We start from the raw sequence: 17,021 nt of genomic DNA, 5'->3' as shown, positions 1-17,021 counted from the left end.
AGGAGGTTCATGTCTGGTGTCTTCTGCCATCACTCTCTACATTGTTCTTCAAGGACTTCTCAGGAGTCTGGAGCTTCCTGATTCTGGTTCTCAGGTAACCAGTGAGACGAGGGGATGTTCCTGTCTCTGCCTCCCCAGTGCTAGGGTTTCAGAGGCGCCATGCCATTTCTAGCCCTGTTTAACTTTAGTTTGGGTCTGGAGATCTGTACTCAGGTCCTCGTGCTTGTGTGGCAAGCACTTTGCCCATAAATTCAGTATCCCATTCCTAGGAGTTCATTCTTTTGAATTTTTATGTTACATTTGTTTATTTACTCTGTGTGTATACACATGCATGCACACGTGTGCGTGTGAGCCTCAGTGTGAATGAGGAGCTCATGGGACAACTAGAAGGGGTTAGGTCTCTTCTTACAGCATGTGTGTCCAGGAGTCTAGGTCAAGTCCTCACACTTGGCAGCCATTGTCACCGGCCCAAGTTCATTCTTGTTCTTCGTTTGTCTGTGTTTTTTGTTTGTTTTGAGATAGGACCTCACTGTGTAGCCCTGATGTCTTAAACTCACTATGTAGACTAGGCTAGCCTTGAACTCACAGAGCCTCCTGCTTCTGTCTCCCAAATTCTGGGATTAAAGGCTCATGTTTTTATTATGACCTCCCTGACTTCATTCTCAGTCAATAATTGAAGTTTTATATCTTCACCTTCTCCAATTGCTGCATTGAAAATGTCTGGTTCTCAAGTGGCCCCTGAGTCTCCACTGCACTGAAACAAGGCAAGCTAACTAACAACTGCTTGTCAGCAACTTCTTTGTAGAGCTTGTTTGCATATAACTGGCTCAGAAAGCTGAGTACTTGGCTTCCGCGTACTGGCTGCCATAGGTGAACTCACATACCATCCTTACTGCAAATATGGCGAAGTACTGAACTCCACTGTGAAACGCTCTGGCCATGGCGCATTTCCGCCTACCATCAGGCTCCAGCAGCCTGTGCTGTCATTTCTTGACCCACCAAATTCAGATCTTTCTGGGGCCTCCAGCTGCCACCTCTGACACGAAATGACTTAGTCCTGTTACCAGCTTGCAGAGGCCCAGAAACAGCGCTGACAGATGATGCTAGTTATGCAAAACATGGACGTGAAATCATTTCACAGTCACTTCTCTTACGCCTTTTGAAGATTTTTATGTTTCAGGTGGAGAGAAATTGGCCTCCTGTTTGCTTTGCTTTCCTCTGTAACTTCATCTTCCTGAAGACTTCGTTACTTACCTTCCCTCCAGCTTGAAAGAAAATCACTCCTTATTAACTGGAGTGAAATGTTCTCTCATGTTTTACACAAGCGAAATTTTTGTCGGAAAGCCTGCTTTTTCGTCTGTTTATGAAATCACCCCCTGAGCTCCAGGAACCCAGTCGGATTGGGGCATAGCTGGTGTGAACTCAGCTTCTATTGTCACTTTTAATAAACTTCTCTGATTTTTAATTTCGCAATCTCTATTGCCCTGTCTCCAAGGAGAGGAGTTGGGTAAGCAGGCAGTTCCCCTCTTTTAACTTTGAATTCTATTAAAAAGAATTGATGATATTGCTGTGGTTCTGTTCAGCATCACAGTGGACTTTTTGGCGTGCTGCGGCTGGACTTTGCACACCCCGACTGCTAAGCGGATCTGCATGCCAGCCCCTGTAATGGGACGGAAGCTGCTCCACTTTTCTCCAACCAGACAAGAAGTGCTGCAAAGAGGGGCGGTCTCTCTGAGGACTGTCACTGGTGCAGCCCTCGGGGCTCCTGCCATCAATGATAGGAATCATTTGCTGCAGGTGTATGGAGTTCATGAAAGGACAAGTGAGGGAAATAAAAAGGTTCTAGAGATTACACACACACACACACACACACACACACACACACACACACACCTCATATGGAGAATTACCATCCACTGGAGAACTGGCATTTGAGGTGGTTGGACCTGAAAAAGAGCTGATAGAATTTCAGTAGGTCGGACTACAGGTGCAGAGACGGAAGAAAGGCTGCTTGGAGCTGTGTGTAGGTGGGGTGTGGGTTTCAGAGGCAGCCTGGGGGTTCGATGAGGGCTAGATTCAGAACTTTGGCATCCTTGTTGTTGCTGGCTTGTTTATTTGTGAGACAGGGTCTCTTATAGCCCTGGCTAGCCTCAAACTGGCTTTGGAGCCAAGGGTAATCTTGAGTTTCTGATACTCAATTTTATGCAATGTTGATGATCAGATCTGGGGCTTTGTGCATGCTATGCCATCACTCTGCCAACTGAGCTGCATCCTCCCCCACCCCAGTCATGTGTGTGTTCATCACTGTCGACTGAGCTGCATCCTCCCCCATCCCCAGTCATGTGTGTGTTCATCACTGTGCTGACTGAGCTGCATCCTCCCCCATCCCCAGTCATGTATGTGTCCATCACTGTCGACTGAGCTGCATCCTCCCCCATCCCCAGTCATGTGTGTGTCCATCACTGTCGACTGAGCTGCATCCTCCCCCATCCCCAGTCATGTGTGTGTTCATCACTGTGCTGACTGAGCTGCATCCTCCCCCATCCCCAGTCATGTATGTGTTCTTCACTCTGCCAACTGAGCTGCATCCTCCCCCATCCCCAGTCATGTGTGTGTTCATCACTGTCGACTGAGCTGCATCCTCCCCCATCCCAGTCATGTATGTGTCCATCACTGTCGACTGAGCTGCATCCTCCCCCACCCCAGTCATGTGTGTGTTCATCACTGTCGACTGAGCTGCATCCTCCCCCATCCCCAGTCATGTGTGTGTTCATCACTGTGCTGACTGAGCTGCATCCTCCCCCATCCCAGTCATGTGTGTGTCCATCACTGTCGACTGAGCTGCATCCTCCCCCATCCCAGTCATGTGTGTGTTCATCACTGTCGACTGAGCTGCATCCTCCCCCATCCCCAGTCATGTGTGTGTTCATCACTGTCGACTGAGCTGCATCCTCCCCCATCCCCAGTCATGTGTGTGTTCATCACTGTCGACTGAGCTGCATCCTCCCCCATCCCCAGTCATGTGTGTGTTCATCACTGTCGACTGAGCTGCATCCTCCCCCATCCCCAGTCATGTGTGTGTTCATCACTGTCGACTGAGCTGCATCCTCCCCCATCCCAGTCATGTGTGTGTTCATCACTGTCGACTGAGCTGCATCCTCCCCCATCCCCAGTCATGTGTGTGTTCATCACTGTCGACTGAGCTGCATCCTCCCCCATCCCCAGTCATGTGTGTGTTCATCACTGTCGACTGAGCTGCATCCTCCCCCATCCCCAGTCATGTGTGTGTTCATCACTGTCGACTGAGCTGCATCCTCCCCCATCCCCAGTCATGTGTGTGTTCATCACTGTCGACTGAGCTGCATCCTCCCCCATCCCCAGTCATGTGTGTGTTCATCACTGTCGACTGAGCTGCATCCTCCCCCATCCCCAGTCATGTGTGTGTTCATCACTGTGCTGACTGAGCGGCATTCTTCCATCCCCAGTCATGTATGTGTTCATCACTCTGACAGCTGAGCTGCATCCTCCCCCATCCCCAGTCGTGTATGTGTCCATCACTGTTGACTGAGCTGCATCCTCCCCCATCCCCAGTCATGTGTGTGTTCATCACTGTCGACTGAGCTGCATCCTCCCCCATCCCCAGTCATGTGTGTGTTCATCACTGTCGACTGAGCTGCATCCTCCCCCATCCCCAGTCATGTATGTGTCCATCACTGTCGACTGAGCTGCATCCTCCCCCATCCCCAGTCATGTGTGTGTTCATCACTGTGCTGACTGAGCTGCATCCTCCCCCATCCCAGTCATGTGTGTGTTCATCACTCTGACAGCTGAGCTGCATCCTCCCCCATCCCCAGTCATGTGTGTGTTCATCACTGTGCTGACTGAGCGGCATTCTTCCATCCCCAGTCATGTATGTGTTCTTCACTCTGACAGCTGAGCTGCATCCTCCCCCATCCCCAGTCATGTGTGTGTTCATCACTGTCGACTGAGCTGCATCCTCCCCCATCCCAGTCATGTGTGTGTTCATCACTGTCGACTGAGCTGCATCCTCCCCCATCCCCAGTCATGTGTGTGTTCATCACTGTCGACTGAGCTGCATCCTCCCCCATCCCCAGTCATGTGTGTGTTCATCACTGTGCTGACTGAGCTGCATCCTCCCCCATCCCCAGTCATGTGTGTGTTCATCACTGTCGACTGAGCTGCATCCTCCCCCATCCCCAGTCATGTGTGTGTCCATCACTGTTGACTGAGCTGCATCCTCCCCCATCCCAGTCATGTATGTGTCCATCACTGTCGACTGAGCTGCATCCTCCCCCATCCCCAGTCATGTGTGTGTTCATCACTGTCGACTGAGCTGCATCCTCCCCCATCCCAGTCATGTATGTGTTCTTCACTCTGCCGACTGAGCTGCATCCTCCCCACCCACAGTCATGTATGTGTTTTTACGGTTTAGAGATCTGAAAGCCAACTATGCAATTATTTTAATTGTATCTTATAAGAATTTCATAAATAGATTAAATAGGATCAAGCATTTGAAAAAGAGATGCACGCATCTATTAACCTAAATTCTTCCAGCCGCTTGCTGTCCCTGTGACATCCCTCTGAGCTTATCCAGACACGAAGAGGCAAAGACATTAACTGGAGACATGCAGTTTCTGCAGCTGAAATTATCTTTGCTCTGAGAACATATTGGCTGAACATTTTCAGAGTAATCATTGCCCATTCACAGGGCACTTTCTAGAAGCTGAAGGGCAGTTAGCGTCCTCAAAGCACCGTATTTAAATTATATTAATAAGAATGGATAAAAAATCCTTACAAAGTTAATTTCTCCTTTTTATATTTCTTTCGAGTGAAATCACTTCTCTCCATCAGAGGTCAATTATTTTTCTTTGTCCTCCAAACTTCAGTATATTTTCTGAAAATACCCCAAACTCTATCATCAAAATTCAGTTTATTTTGAAGCCAAAAGTTTTTTTCCCCCCTCACACCCAGCCTATTTGGGTGAGTAGAGGGCTGTTTTTAAGGAAGAAAAATATTCATAAAAGAGATTTTTAAAAAAATCTGCCTGTAACTTTATTGTTTGTACAGGAGGTGTGTAGGAATTAAAATGGTACTAAAAGTGGTGCCTATTTTCTTTATCCATTCTTTGACTGAGGAGCATCTAGGTTGTTTCCAGGTTCTGGCTATTATAAGTAATGCTGCTATGAACATAGTTGATCATGGGTCCTTGTGGTATAGTTGAACATCCTTTGGTTATATACCCAAGAGTGGTATTGCTGGATCCTGAGGTAGGTTGATTCCCAATTTTCTGATACCCCACTATATTGATTTCCAAAGTGGTTGTACAAGTTTACATTCTCACCAGCAATGGATGAGTGTTCCCCTTACTCCACATCCTCTCCAGCATACACTATCACTGGTGTTTTTGATCTTAGCCATTCTGACAGGTGTAAGATGGTATCTCAGAGTCATTTTGATTTGTATTTCCCTGATGACAAAGGATGTTGAATACTTCCTTAAGTGTCTTTCAGCCATTTGAAAATCTTCTGTTGAGAATTCTCTGTTTAGTTCTGTACCACATTTTTAATTAGACTATTTGGAATTTTGATGTCTAATTTCTTGAATTTTTTATATATTTTGGAGTTCAGTCTTCTGTCTGATGTGGGCTTAGTGAAGAGCTTTTCCCATTCTGTAGCCTGTTTTGTCTTATTGACTGTGTCCTTTGCTTTACAGAAGCTTCTTAGTTTCAGGAAGTCCCATTTATTTCATGTTGCTCTCAATGTCTGTGCTACTGGTGTTATATTTAGGAAGTGGTCTCCTGTGCCCATGCATTGAAGGCTATTTCTCACTTTCTATTCTATCAGGTTTGGTGTGGTCAGATTTAATTGAGGTCTTTAATCCATTTGGACTTGAGTTTTGTGCATGGGGATGGATACGGATCTATTAGCATTCTTCTACATGTTGACATCCAGTTATGCCAGCACCATTTGTTGAAGATGCGTTCTTTTTTCCATTGTATAATTTTAGCTTCTTTGTCAAAAAAATCAGGTGTTCATAGGTGTGTGGATTAATATCCAGGTCTTCAATTTAATTCCATTGGTCAATCTGTGTGCTTTTATGCCAATACCAAGCTGTTTTCATTACTTTAGTTCTATAATAGAGCTTGATATCAGGGATGGTGATGCCTCTGAAAGTTCCTTTCTTGTACAGGATTGTTTTAGCTATCCTGAGATTTTTGTTTTTCCATATGAAGTTGATTATTGTTCTTCCAAGGTCTGTGAAAAATCATGTTTGGATTTTGATGGCACTGCATTGAATCTACACATTGCTTTTTGTAGGATTTCCGTTTTTACTATGTTGATCCTACCTATCCAAGAGCATGGGAGATCTTTCCATTTTCTGGAATCTTCTTCAGTTTCTTTCTTTAAAGACTTAAATTCTTGTCAAACAAATTTTTCACTTCTTCAGTAAGTGTTACCCCAAGATATTTTATGTTATTGTGGCTGTTTTGAATGGTGTTTCATATATATATATATATATATATATATATATATATATATATATATATGATAAAGAAGTAAAGAAGCAAAAGTTTGACTTCTTCCTTTTCCATTTCTATCCCCTTGGTCTCCTTTTGTTGTCTTGTTGCTCTAGCCAGAACTTCAAGTACTATATTGAATAGATATGGAGAGAGTGGACAACGTTGCCTTGCCTTGTTCCTATTTTTAGTGGAATCGCTTTGAGTTTCTCTCCATTTAATTTGATGTTGGCTGTTGGCTTGCTGTATATTGCCTTTATTATGTTTAGGTATGTTCCTTGTATCCCTACACTCTCTAAGACATGAATGGGTGTTGGATTTTGTCAAACACTTTTTCAGCATCTAATGAAATGATCATATTGTTTTTTTCTTTTAGTTTATTTATATGGTGGATTACATTGATAGATTTTTGTATGTTGAACTATCCCTGCATGGGATGAAGCTGACTTGATCATGGTGGATAATTTTTTTTATATGTTCTTGGATTTAGTTTGCCAGTATTTTATTGAGTATTTTTGCATTAACGTTCATGAGGGAGTTTGGTCTGTAATTCTCTTTCTTGGTTGAATCTTTGTGTGGTTTCAGTATCAGGATAACTGTAGCCTCGTAAAAAGAATTTGTACTACTCAGGGCTAAAAACATATTACATCTTGAAATCTGCATGCAAATGAATGGAACTAGAAAAAAACATCCCGAATGAGGTAACCCAGATCCAGAAAGATGAACATGGTATGTACTCACACATAAGTGAATGCTAAGCTAATAAGGCAAAGGATATTGAGCCTATAGTCTATGACCCTGGAGAAGCCGAGTAAAAAGGTGAACCCTAAGAGAAACATATATTGATCCCCCTGGGAAGGGGGAATAGACAAGATCTCTTGGCAAAACTGGGAGCATGGGGGTGGGAGGAAAAGGGAGAGCAGAGGGGAGGTGGAGGTAAAAAGTGGAGTGGGGAGGAGAGCTTGAGGATACGGAGTAGTTGAGAAAGGGGAAGAATAGAGATGGAGAGCAAGGAAAAAGATATTTTGATTGAAGGAGCCATTCTGGGGCTTACAAGAAACCTGGCACTAGAGAAATTCCCAGGAATCCACAAAGATGACCCCAGATAAGACCCTAAGCAATAGTGGAGAGGGTACCTGAACTGGACTTGCCCTGTAGTCAGATTGATGACTATCTTAAATGTCACCATAGAACCTTCATCCAGCAGCTGATGGAGACAGGGGCAGAGACATTGACTGGGCTGAGCTCCCAAAGTTCAGCTGAAGAGTGGGAGGAGTGAAAATAAGAGCAAAGAGGTCAAGACCATGATGGGTTCACCCACTGAAACAGTCTACCTGAGCTAATGGGAGTTCACCAACTCCAGCCAGACAGGGAAGAAACCAGCATAGGACCAAGCTAGACCCTCTGAATGTGGGTGACAGTTGTATGGCTGGAGCAGACTGTGGGGCCACTGGCAGTGTCACTGGATTTTTTGGAACCCATTCTCTTTGGATGGATATCTTGCTCAACCTGGATATAGTGGGAAGGGCCTTGGTCCTTCCTTGGAGAAATGTTTCTTACCTTCTCTGGGGAGTGGATGAGGGGTTGGGCTGGGGGAGTAAGTGGAGGGAATGGGAGGAGGGGAGGGAGTGGGAACTGGGATTGATATATAAAATGAAAAAAATCATTTGTTTTCTTTTTTAAAAAAATAAAATAAAAAGTGAGACAAAAAAAGAAAAAGAAAAAACAAAAAGTATTGCCGAGACTGAACTCAGGAAAGTCAATACTGAGTCTGGTGAGACCCCAAGGGAGCCCAGGAAATGATTCAGTCAGTTAAGAGTCCTGCAAGCATGAAGACCTGGGTACCATCCCACTTAGGCAAGGCAAAAAGCCAGGTGGTGTTCACCTCTAGTCCCAGTGCCAGGGAGGTAGAATCACATCTATCCCCAAGCTCACTGACCTGCAAGGCTGGCCTGATCAGTGGTCTTCAGGCTAGTGAGGAACACCAACTAAAAACCAAGCCTCACCTGTACACTGAGACCTACAAACAACTGGAGAATGCCCAGAGGAGGAGAGGTGGCTTCCCCCAGGGAAGAGTTGACCAACTGGTTGTCCAGTGTCAAACTGTCACTGCTGAAAACATACAAAGAAGTAACTTTATATGGACTGAACATATACGTACACATACACACATATGTATGTATATATGAATACATATATGTTTTATATAGAGAGATGTATATACATGGATACAATAGCAATTAGTGAAAAAAGAGGCCATGAATTTGATGGAGTGTGGGAAAGGATATATGGAAGGGCTTAGAGGGAGGAAAGGAAGGGAGAAATCTTGTAATTAAATTATAATCTATAAAAGAAAACAAATGCTTTCAAAAACAAAAATGAAACAAGGTAGACAGTGTCTGGTGAACAACATCCAAGACTGACCTCTGACCTTAACTCTCATGCACTTGTACGCACACCCTCCGAACACATACACACACACACACACACACACACACTGCCTTCACTGTAGTGTTCTGGTATTTCTATTACCTAGCTCAATATTCATTGTCTAACAGATTGTTCCCATCATGACAACTGTATCCTAATAGGCTGAGCAATATTTCCAGGGATGTCTCTCATTGGCTCAGCTCAAATCACATGCATATTATTTACATGGGAATTGGGAAGCTACATCTGGAAGGCAGGAAGAGCCTTGGAACTATAGTGTAATTATCAAGGATGAATGAATAGAAGCACCAAGAGTGTGGTGGGCAGTAAGTTTGAATCTCAGAGAGCCAAAAGGAGTAGTTAGCTCACTGTGTGAGTTAGGGAAAGTTACACAAGCCCTCTGTGCTGAACTATGAAGTTGAAACTATAACGTTAACCGTGTAGGATCTGGGTGTGGGGCGGGCACATAGATTAAGTGACCATGTCTCCTTGCTACACAGAAGTGATCTTGTGTAACTGTAGTATGGAATGCCACAGCGGAGATAGGCACAGAGTTCTCCATCTCCGGGGACAGCAAAGATGGCTTTTCAGAGGAGGTGGACGCTAACAGGATGCTAACATAAATGCTAACAACAGATTGAGGACATCCACTGACTACTTTCTGTGCCTTGCTAGCTTCTGGGCTTTGTACATTGTGTACATTTTTGTCTCATTTAGACCTCATTCTAGTCCTCAGTTCTGCTTGTTTCCTGCATTTTACAAATGGAAAAAGTGAAGCTCGGACAGGTTAAGTGACCTTCTCACAGTTATTCAGCTAAAGGGTGAAGATGGTAGGAACACTCGGAATGTATGAGCCCTCGGAGCCTTTGTCCTGACCACTCTGCTACCCAGCCTCTTTGAAAGGTCAGATTTGAGGTTTTCGAGAAAAATGAAAAGGAATGGAAATGTTTGTTTAAAATATGCACATTTATGCTTATATATGCATTCATGTGTGTGCAAATGTGTGTGTGTGTGTGTGTGTGTTTAGGTGTTGTTTCTCAAGATGCTGTCTACCTGGTTTGGGGAGATGTGAAGGGCCTTCCTTCCTTCCTTCCTTCCTTCCTTCCTTCCTTCCTTCCTTCCTTCCTTCCTTCCTTCCGAGTGTCTCTCAGTGTTGTGGAATTCACTGACTTTGCTAAGCTTGGTAGCCAGTAAGGTCCAGAGATCCACCTGACTTTTCCCCCCCAACAGTGGAACTGCAAGAATATTCCAGCATGTCCTACTTTATCACATGAGTTATAGGGACTGAGTGGTACAACCACTCACTGACTGTGCCATCTCTCCAACAGCAAAGTTTAATATATGTATTGATTTGGTATTATTATTTTGGTCACTGTCCCTCATCTGACTGACAGGACCAGGAAGGCAAGAACCATTTTAGGCTGGTACCAGCACACAGTAGGTGTGCAATAAATCAATGCTGAACAAAGAAAACATTCTACAGACTCCACCCTTTCCTGAGCTTATATTTCACATCATGGAAAGATGAGCATGTTTGTCTCACCAAATTAGTCTGGCAACCCTTGTGTCTAAAAAAGGACGCTATCACCAAAGCTAGACAATTTTGTAATTAGCCACATGGGATGTTTCTTTACAGGCAGCGAAAATTTTCCAGTACAAATGATGAGGTAATCTCAGAGAGCAGAAATTCTCGTTCCTTTCACCTCATCACCTCTGGTACTCAGTGTGCCTGGCTTCTCTTTAAGGGCTTGAGATTCATTTCTGGTGGTACTCACGTCACCCAAGGAGAGGTGAGCGGGTCACATCAGCACAGACAAGCCTGCACTTGGCACTTAGCCTCTCTGCTGAGGTGTCAGACCACTGCTCAGGAGGAGGAAGGAGAGAGCAAGGCATGGAGGCAGGCTTTTCCCGGGGAGTATGTGAACAGTGCCAATAAACTGTCAAATAAAATTAAGGTTCAAAACATACAGCCTTCAATTTGATTTCACTAAGATGCTGGCTGCTGCTCAGAGGGAATACAATCGATTCTGTTTTGACAGGTCTTGATGCGTGCTAAGCAGTAATAGTCTCCGCTCTGTGGATTAGGAAAAGTTCACCTTCATTTGCAACTTAACTGGGACCACATCAGGATGAAATGATGCTTCTAATTTCATCAGTGCTCTGCCCCTTAGGTCACCTTCTTGCTCAATCTTCCTCTCATTTTTTGCTCATTCACCTCCCATTACTCTCTTCTTTCTATTTCTCAGCATATTTGGTGCTTCCGACTTTCATTTTCCTTTCTCTACAATATCAATAGAAACCTGCTATTTCCATGACACTCTTGCCCTGAACTCTGGCAGATCATTGGAGCTTTCTGGGAAGCCCCAGACGTACATATGGTAGTCATCACTTCCAGGGTTGACTCTAGGGTTCTCTGGGATGTGGAGGAGCTGCCCAATATTCAGGTCCTCACCATCTTTCTTAGTGCACAAGGAAAGTATCCATCAAGGCATGCAGCAGTTAAGCCCCTCAGGCTGTTAGATGTCCTCTCCCCTGCCTCCTGCGGGAAGAACCTGCCTTTCTGAAGTCAGTGAGGTATCAAAGGGTAATGTGTCTTTGTGTTTGTGACCCAGGTGGGCAAATGGGAGAATCAGACCCTGAGCCTGAGACACGCTGTATGGCCGAGGTACAAGTCCTTTTCTGACTGTGAGCCAGACGACAACCACCTGAGCATTGTCACCCTGGAGGAAGCCCCCTTCGTCATCGTGGAAGACATCGACCCGCTGACAGAGACCTGCGTGAGGAACACAGTGCCGTGTCGGAAGTTTGTCAAGATCAAGTGAGTTGTGGGGATGCTCTTGGCTGAATGTGTTCAGTCCTAGCTAGGAGCTTTGCAACAGTCTGCACAATCCAGCCATAATATCAAACATATCCCACGGTTATGATCATGTAGATTAGCATGCCTGGAGATCTGCCACGTATGCACCTATTTCATTCCAATGTTGACACGGAGTAGGGGGTTTTGTTCATAGGAAAGTGATACTAGCAGATTGGAGGAATAGTAAGAACCTCTTCAGGGTTAGAGAGATGAATTGGTTGGTCAAGGGCTTGTCTTGTAAGCACAAAGACCTGAGTTTGAGCCCCTAAATCCATATTAATAATAATAAAAAGCCAGTGAGGCATAGTGGCACACTGGGAAGGTAGAGACAAATGGATTCCGAGGACTCGCTGGACAGCCAGCCCAACCTACTTGTTGAATTTCAGGGTAGTGAGGTGTACAGTTTTTCTGAGGAAACACCCAGGTTTGTTCTCTGGCCTCCGCATGTGTACACGCCTACACGGACCACACACACACACACCACTCACACAAATAAAAAAAAAGCAATGATTAAACCTGTTTAAGACCATGCAGTATGGGGCCAAGAAATGGCATCGCCACCTCACCTGCCCTCCGGTCTCTTTGTTATCGACTCCCTCGTTTTTGTCCCCTCCAGCCTGTTCTTTCTGTCTCTTATATTTCACAGATGGGTACTTTACTTTTTAGGTTTAAATTAAACCTGCCTGGGTTTGAGGTGATGCTAGTCTTGCACATGACTTTTGGGTGGGTTCCGGGTGGGAATGGGCTGCATTTGTGCCCTTTTCTCTTTTCTCACACTGAAGAGAAAGTTGATATAGTAAGTTAGTTTAGGGTTCTCCTTCATGTACAGACCCTTTCGGGATACAGATGCATTTATGGTCAAGACAAGGATCTTGCAGTCACGTGTTGAAAATGGTTAAAAACAACTCAGTCAGTGAAGGACCAGGGCAAATGAATGCGGTTAGGCCTTGTAGGGATCTACAGGGGAGGTGACAGGAGGGTATGCTGGCCTATGTAAGAGTGTTAAGATCACAAGGTAAGGTATAGTGTTGCGATCTTCAGGATTATGCAGAGAGACTTCAGCTGACAAATCGGAAGGTCAGCCCACCAGAAATATGCGATCTGGCGGAGACAAGCCCAGATGCAAGGCTCTGGGAATACTGCCTTTGAATGGTGGCTGTTCCTGCTGTGACTCCCTTGTGAATGCCTAGTGCCCTGCTTCTGCAGTGGGACCTATGCCAAGAGCTTCAGCAGTGTATTAGTCAATTAGTGGACACAGTTTCTCCCATGCACTGGTGTACTGGGTGACTTTTACCCCAGGTTAGACATCTGAAGGCCTGGAGGAAGAACATCCAAAGACCCCATGACGAGAAAGAGTTGAGAAACCAAAGCTTGATAAACCAAAGGGAACCCATTGAAGGCTGGAGACGAGGGGGCTGGAAGAATTGTGAGGAAAGAGTGTGGGAAAGGGGTTCATGCAGAGGGGCTGGAGTCTGTGGGCTGAAACTGATCAGATGAAAAGCTTAGCCTCAGCAGGGTACCTCTGACCATCACAGCCCTCTGCCCGAAGCAGCCAATCAAGCAGGGCTCCTTGTGTTTCCCAAGTGTGTAAAGTTTACTTGTGTAAAGTCAGTCAGCTGACTGGGAACCTATAACCTATCTCAGTGGTAGAATGCTTCCCTAGTGTGCATGAGGCCCTGGGGTCAGTCCCTAGAACTACTTGACTGGGTACAGTGGTGCAAGCCTTTAATTTTAGCACTCCAGAAAAGGAATATGGAGGTCAGAAGTTCAGGTTTATGCTTGAGTATGTAATGAATTTGAGACCAGCCTGGGGTATATGAGCTTATGATATGAATTATATTATATTATATTATATTATATTATATTATATTATATTATATTTATTATATACTATAGTCAGTAGTTTTGGAGGCAAAACCAAGTAGATTAAAGTCCCAAGTCACATTTCTATAGAGAAACATGAACCCAAATAAATTAGTCTCTTTAAAAGAATTGACTTTTCTATTGAAGATTAAACAGCTTAATATGTTCAAGTTTGTAGTTTGGGTACTTGCAGGGAGGTAGTAGCTTTCAACTTCTCCTTTTCCATGTGGAAATGAGAGGGACTTGCTATGGCTGTGTGTGTTGGATTTAACTTAGAGCAATAGATATACCAGGATCCTCTAATGCCAGCATTAACATAGATGAGAACAGCTGCTTTTCCACAATAAAAGGTTCTGTGCAGGGCTACAGGAAGATTCCAACCAGACAGGGGGAGCACATTTGTTTTCTTGGCGAACTCTCATGAGGAAGACCTTTTTGTGGCTCACATCTCGCCTTTGAAACAGTGGCTTCTCCAGAATCTGAGAAATGAGTTTCCATCGGCTCTGCAAAGTGTTGACGACATGGAGAGAAAATTGGAAAGATTATTTTCCTTGATCTGTGAACATAAATGGTCAGGCTACCAATAAACTCTTCACCTGTCAAATCATTGAATGGAAGAGAGAATTCATTGAAATATATATTAATATTTAAAATTATTTTATATGAAATGAATGAAAAAAATAAAATTTATGCCCTGGCAATGCTGAAGCGTGCATAGGCAGTCCGTATATGGCGGTTCTGTTGAACTTGTCCATATTGGGTTTCATGGTCTAAGTTGATGAGGACAACTGACCAGGTCTCTTCCTCAAGAGAAATTATTTTATATATTACATATCAAAGTATTATATATTTTTCTGTATATAAATACACACACACACACACACACACACACACACATATATATATATATGTATATGGTATTAGAAGACACTAGTTTGAAGCAAATGTTCTGGTCCTCTGGCTCTTAAGAACTTTCTGCCTCCTCTCCTGCAGTGTTCCTCAGGTGGAGGGATTGTGTTGATTGTGTTGTTGGTTGTGTCATAGATGTAGCATTTGGGGCTGGGAACCCATGGTCAGTTGTTCTCTGTATCTTGACTATCTGTGTCTTCTGTAATGGACTCTGTCTGCTACATATTTGATGAGGGGTGAAGCTTCTACTTATCTGTGACTATACAGGAGAATGTTCAGAATATAGGTAGAATTATCCTGGTTTAGGGAAGAGGAAACACTAGGTTCTCCTCAGGGTTCCACAGCCTCATCAGTCATAGGTGGTTGGCTAGATTTATAGCACCAATAATTTTATTTATTTATTTATTTAAGATTTCTCTTCCCCGCCACGGCCTCCCATTTTCCTCCCCCTCCCCCAATCAAGACCCCCTCCCTCTCAGCCTAAAGAGCAATCAGGGTTCCCTGCCCTGTGGGAAGTCCAAGGACCACCCACCTCCATCCAGGTCTAGTAAGGTGAGCATCCAAACTGCTTAGGCTCCCACAAAGCCAGTACGTGCAGTAGGATCAAAAACCCATTGCCATTGTTCTTGAGTTCTCAGTAGTCCTCATTGTCTGCTATGTTCAGCGAGTCTGGTTTTATCCCAGGCTTTTTCAGACCCAGGCCAGCTGGTCTTGGTGAGTTCCCGATAGAATATCCCCATTGTCTCAGTGTGTGGGTGCACCCCTCGCGGTCCTGAGTTCCTTGCTCATGCTCTCTCTCCATCTGCTCCTGATTTGGAGCTTGAGATTTCAGTCCGGTGCTCCAATGCGGGTCTCTGTCTCTGTCTCCTTTCATCGCCAGATGAAGGTTAATATTCAGGAGGATTCCTATATGTTTTTCTTTGGGTTCTCCTTCTTATTTAGCTTCTCTAGTATCACTAATTATAGGCTCAATGTCCTTTATTTATGGGTAGAAACCAAATATGAGTGAGTACATCCCATGTTCCTCTTTTTGGGTCTGGCTTACCTCACTCAGGATAGTGTTTTCTATTTCCATCCATTTGCATGCAAAATTCATTAAGTCCTTGTTTTTTACTGCTGAGTAGTACTCTAATATGTATATATTCCATACTTTCTTCATCCATTCTTCCATTGAAGGGCATCTAGGTTGTTTCCAGGTTCTGGCTATTACAAACAATGCTGCTATGAACATAGTTGAGCAAATACTTTTGTTGTATGATAGGGCATCTCTTGGGTATATTCCCAAGAGTGGTATTGATCAGGGGTAGGTTGATCCCGAATTTCCTGAGAAACCGCCACACTGCTTTCCAGAGTGGTTGCACAAGTTTGCATTCCCACCAGCAATGGGTGAGTGTACCCCTTTCTCCACAACCTCTCCAGAAAAGGCTATCATTGGTGTTTTTTATTTTAGCCATTCTGACAGGTGTAAGATGGTATCTTAAATTGTCTTGATTTGCATTTCCCTGATCGCTAGGGAAGTTGAGCGTGACCTTAAGTGTCTTTTGGCCATTTGAACTTCTTCTGTTGAGAATTCTCTGTTAAGTTCAGTGCCCCATTTTATAATTGGGTTGATTAGCCTTTTACAGTCTATTTTGTGAGTTCTTTATATATTTCGGAGATCAGACCTTTGTCAGTTGCGGGGTTGGTGAAGATCTTCTCCCAGTCAGTGGGTTGCCTTTTTGTCTTAGTGACAGTGTCCTTTGCTTTACAGAAGCTTCTCAGTCTCAGGAGGTCCTGTTTATTCAATGAGGCCATTAATGTTTGTGCTGCTGGGGTTATACGTAGGAAGTGGTCTCTTGTGCCCATGTGCTGTAGAGTACTTCCCACTTTCTCTTCTATCAGGTTCAGTGTGTTCAGACTGATATTGAGGTCTTTAATTCATTTGGACTTGAGTTTTGTGCATGGTGAAAGATATGGATCTATTTCATTCTTCTACAGATTGACATCCAGTTTTGCCAGCACAATTTGTTGAAGATGCTCTCTTTTTTCATTGTATACTTTTAGCTCCTTTATCGAAAATCAGTTGTTCATAGGTTTGTGGGTTAAAGTCAGGGTCTTCTATTTGATTCCGTTGGTCGAGTTCTCTGTTTTTATGCCAATACCAAGCTGTTTTCAATACTGTAGCTCTGTAATAGAGTTTGAAGTCAGGGATGGTAATGCCTCCAGATGATCCTTTATTGTATAAGATTGTTTTTTGTTTTTCCATATGAAGTTGATTATTGTCTTCTCCAGATCTGTGAAGATATTTGATGGGATTTTGATGGGGATTGCACTGAATCTATAGATTGCTTTTGGTAGAATTGCTATTTTTACTATGTTGATCCTCCCAATCCAAGAGCAAGGGAGATCCTTCCATTTTCTGGTGTCCTCTTCAATTTCTTTCTT

At 44.1% G+C, this 17,021-nt stretch overlaps 1 protein-coding gene across 1 annotated transcript in view; it reads left to right on the top strand.

Moving 5' to 3' along the window:
• Positions 1-17,021, top strand: part of Grin2a (glutamate ionotropic receptor NMDA type subunit 2A) — a 447,114-nt gene that overhangs the window by 325,971 nt on the left and 104,122 nt on the right. The window contains exon 6 of the mRNA XM_075942009.1: positions 11,581-11,786. Within this exon, the coding sequence (XP_075798124.1) occupies positions 11,581-11,786 (206 nt within the window). The remainder of the gene's footprint in view (positions 1-11,580; positions 11,787-17,021) is intronic.

Source organism: Microtus pennsylvanicus, chromosome 11, assembly GCF_037038515.1.
Source record: "Microtus pennsylvanicus isolate mMicPen1 chromosome 11, mMicPen1.hap1, whole genome shotgun sequence".
In the NCBI taxonomy this organism is placed as follows: Eukaryota; Metazoa; Chordata; class Mammalia; order Rodentia; family Cricetidae; genus Microtus; species Microtus pennsylvanicus.
This window is presented reverse-complemented; position numbering and strand designations above follow the sequence as displayed.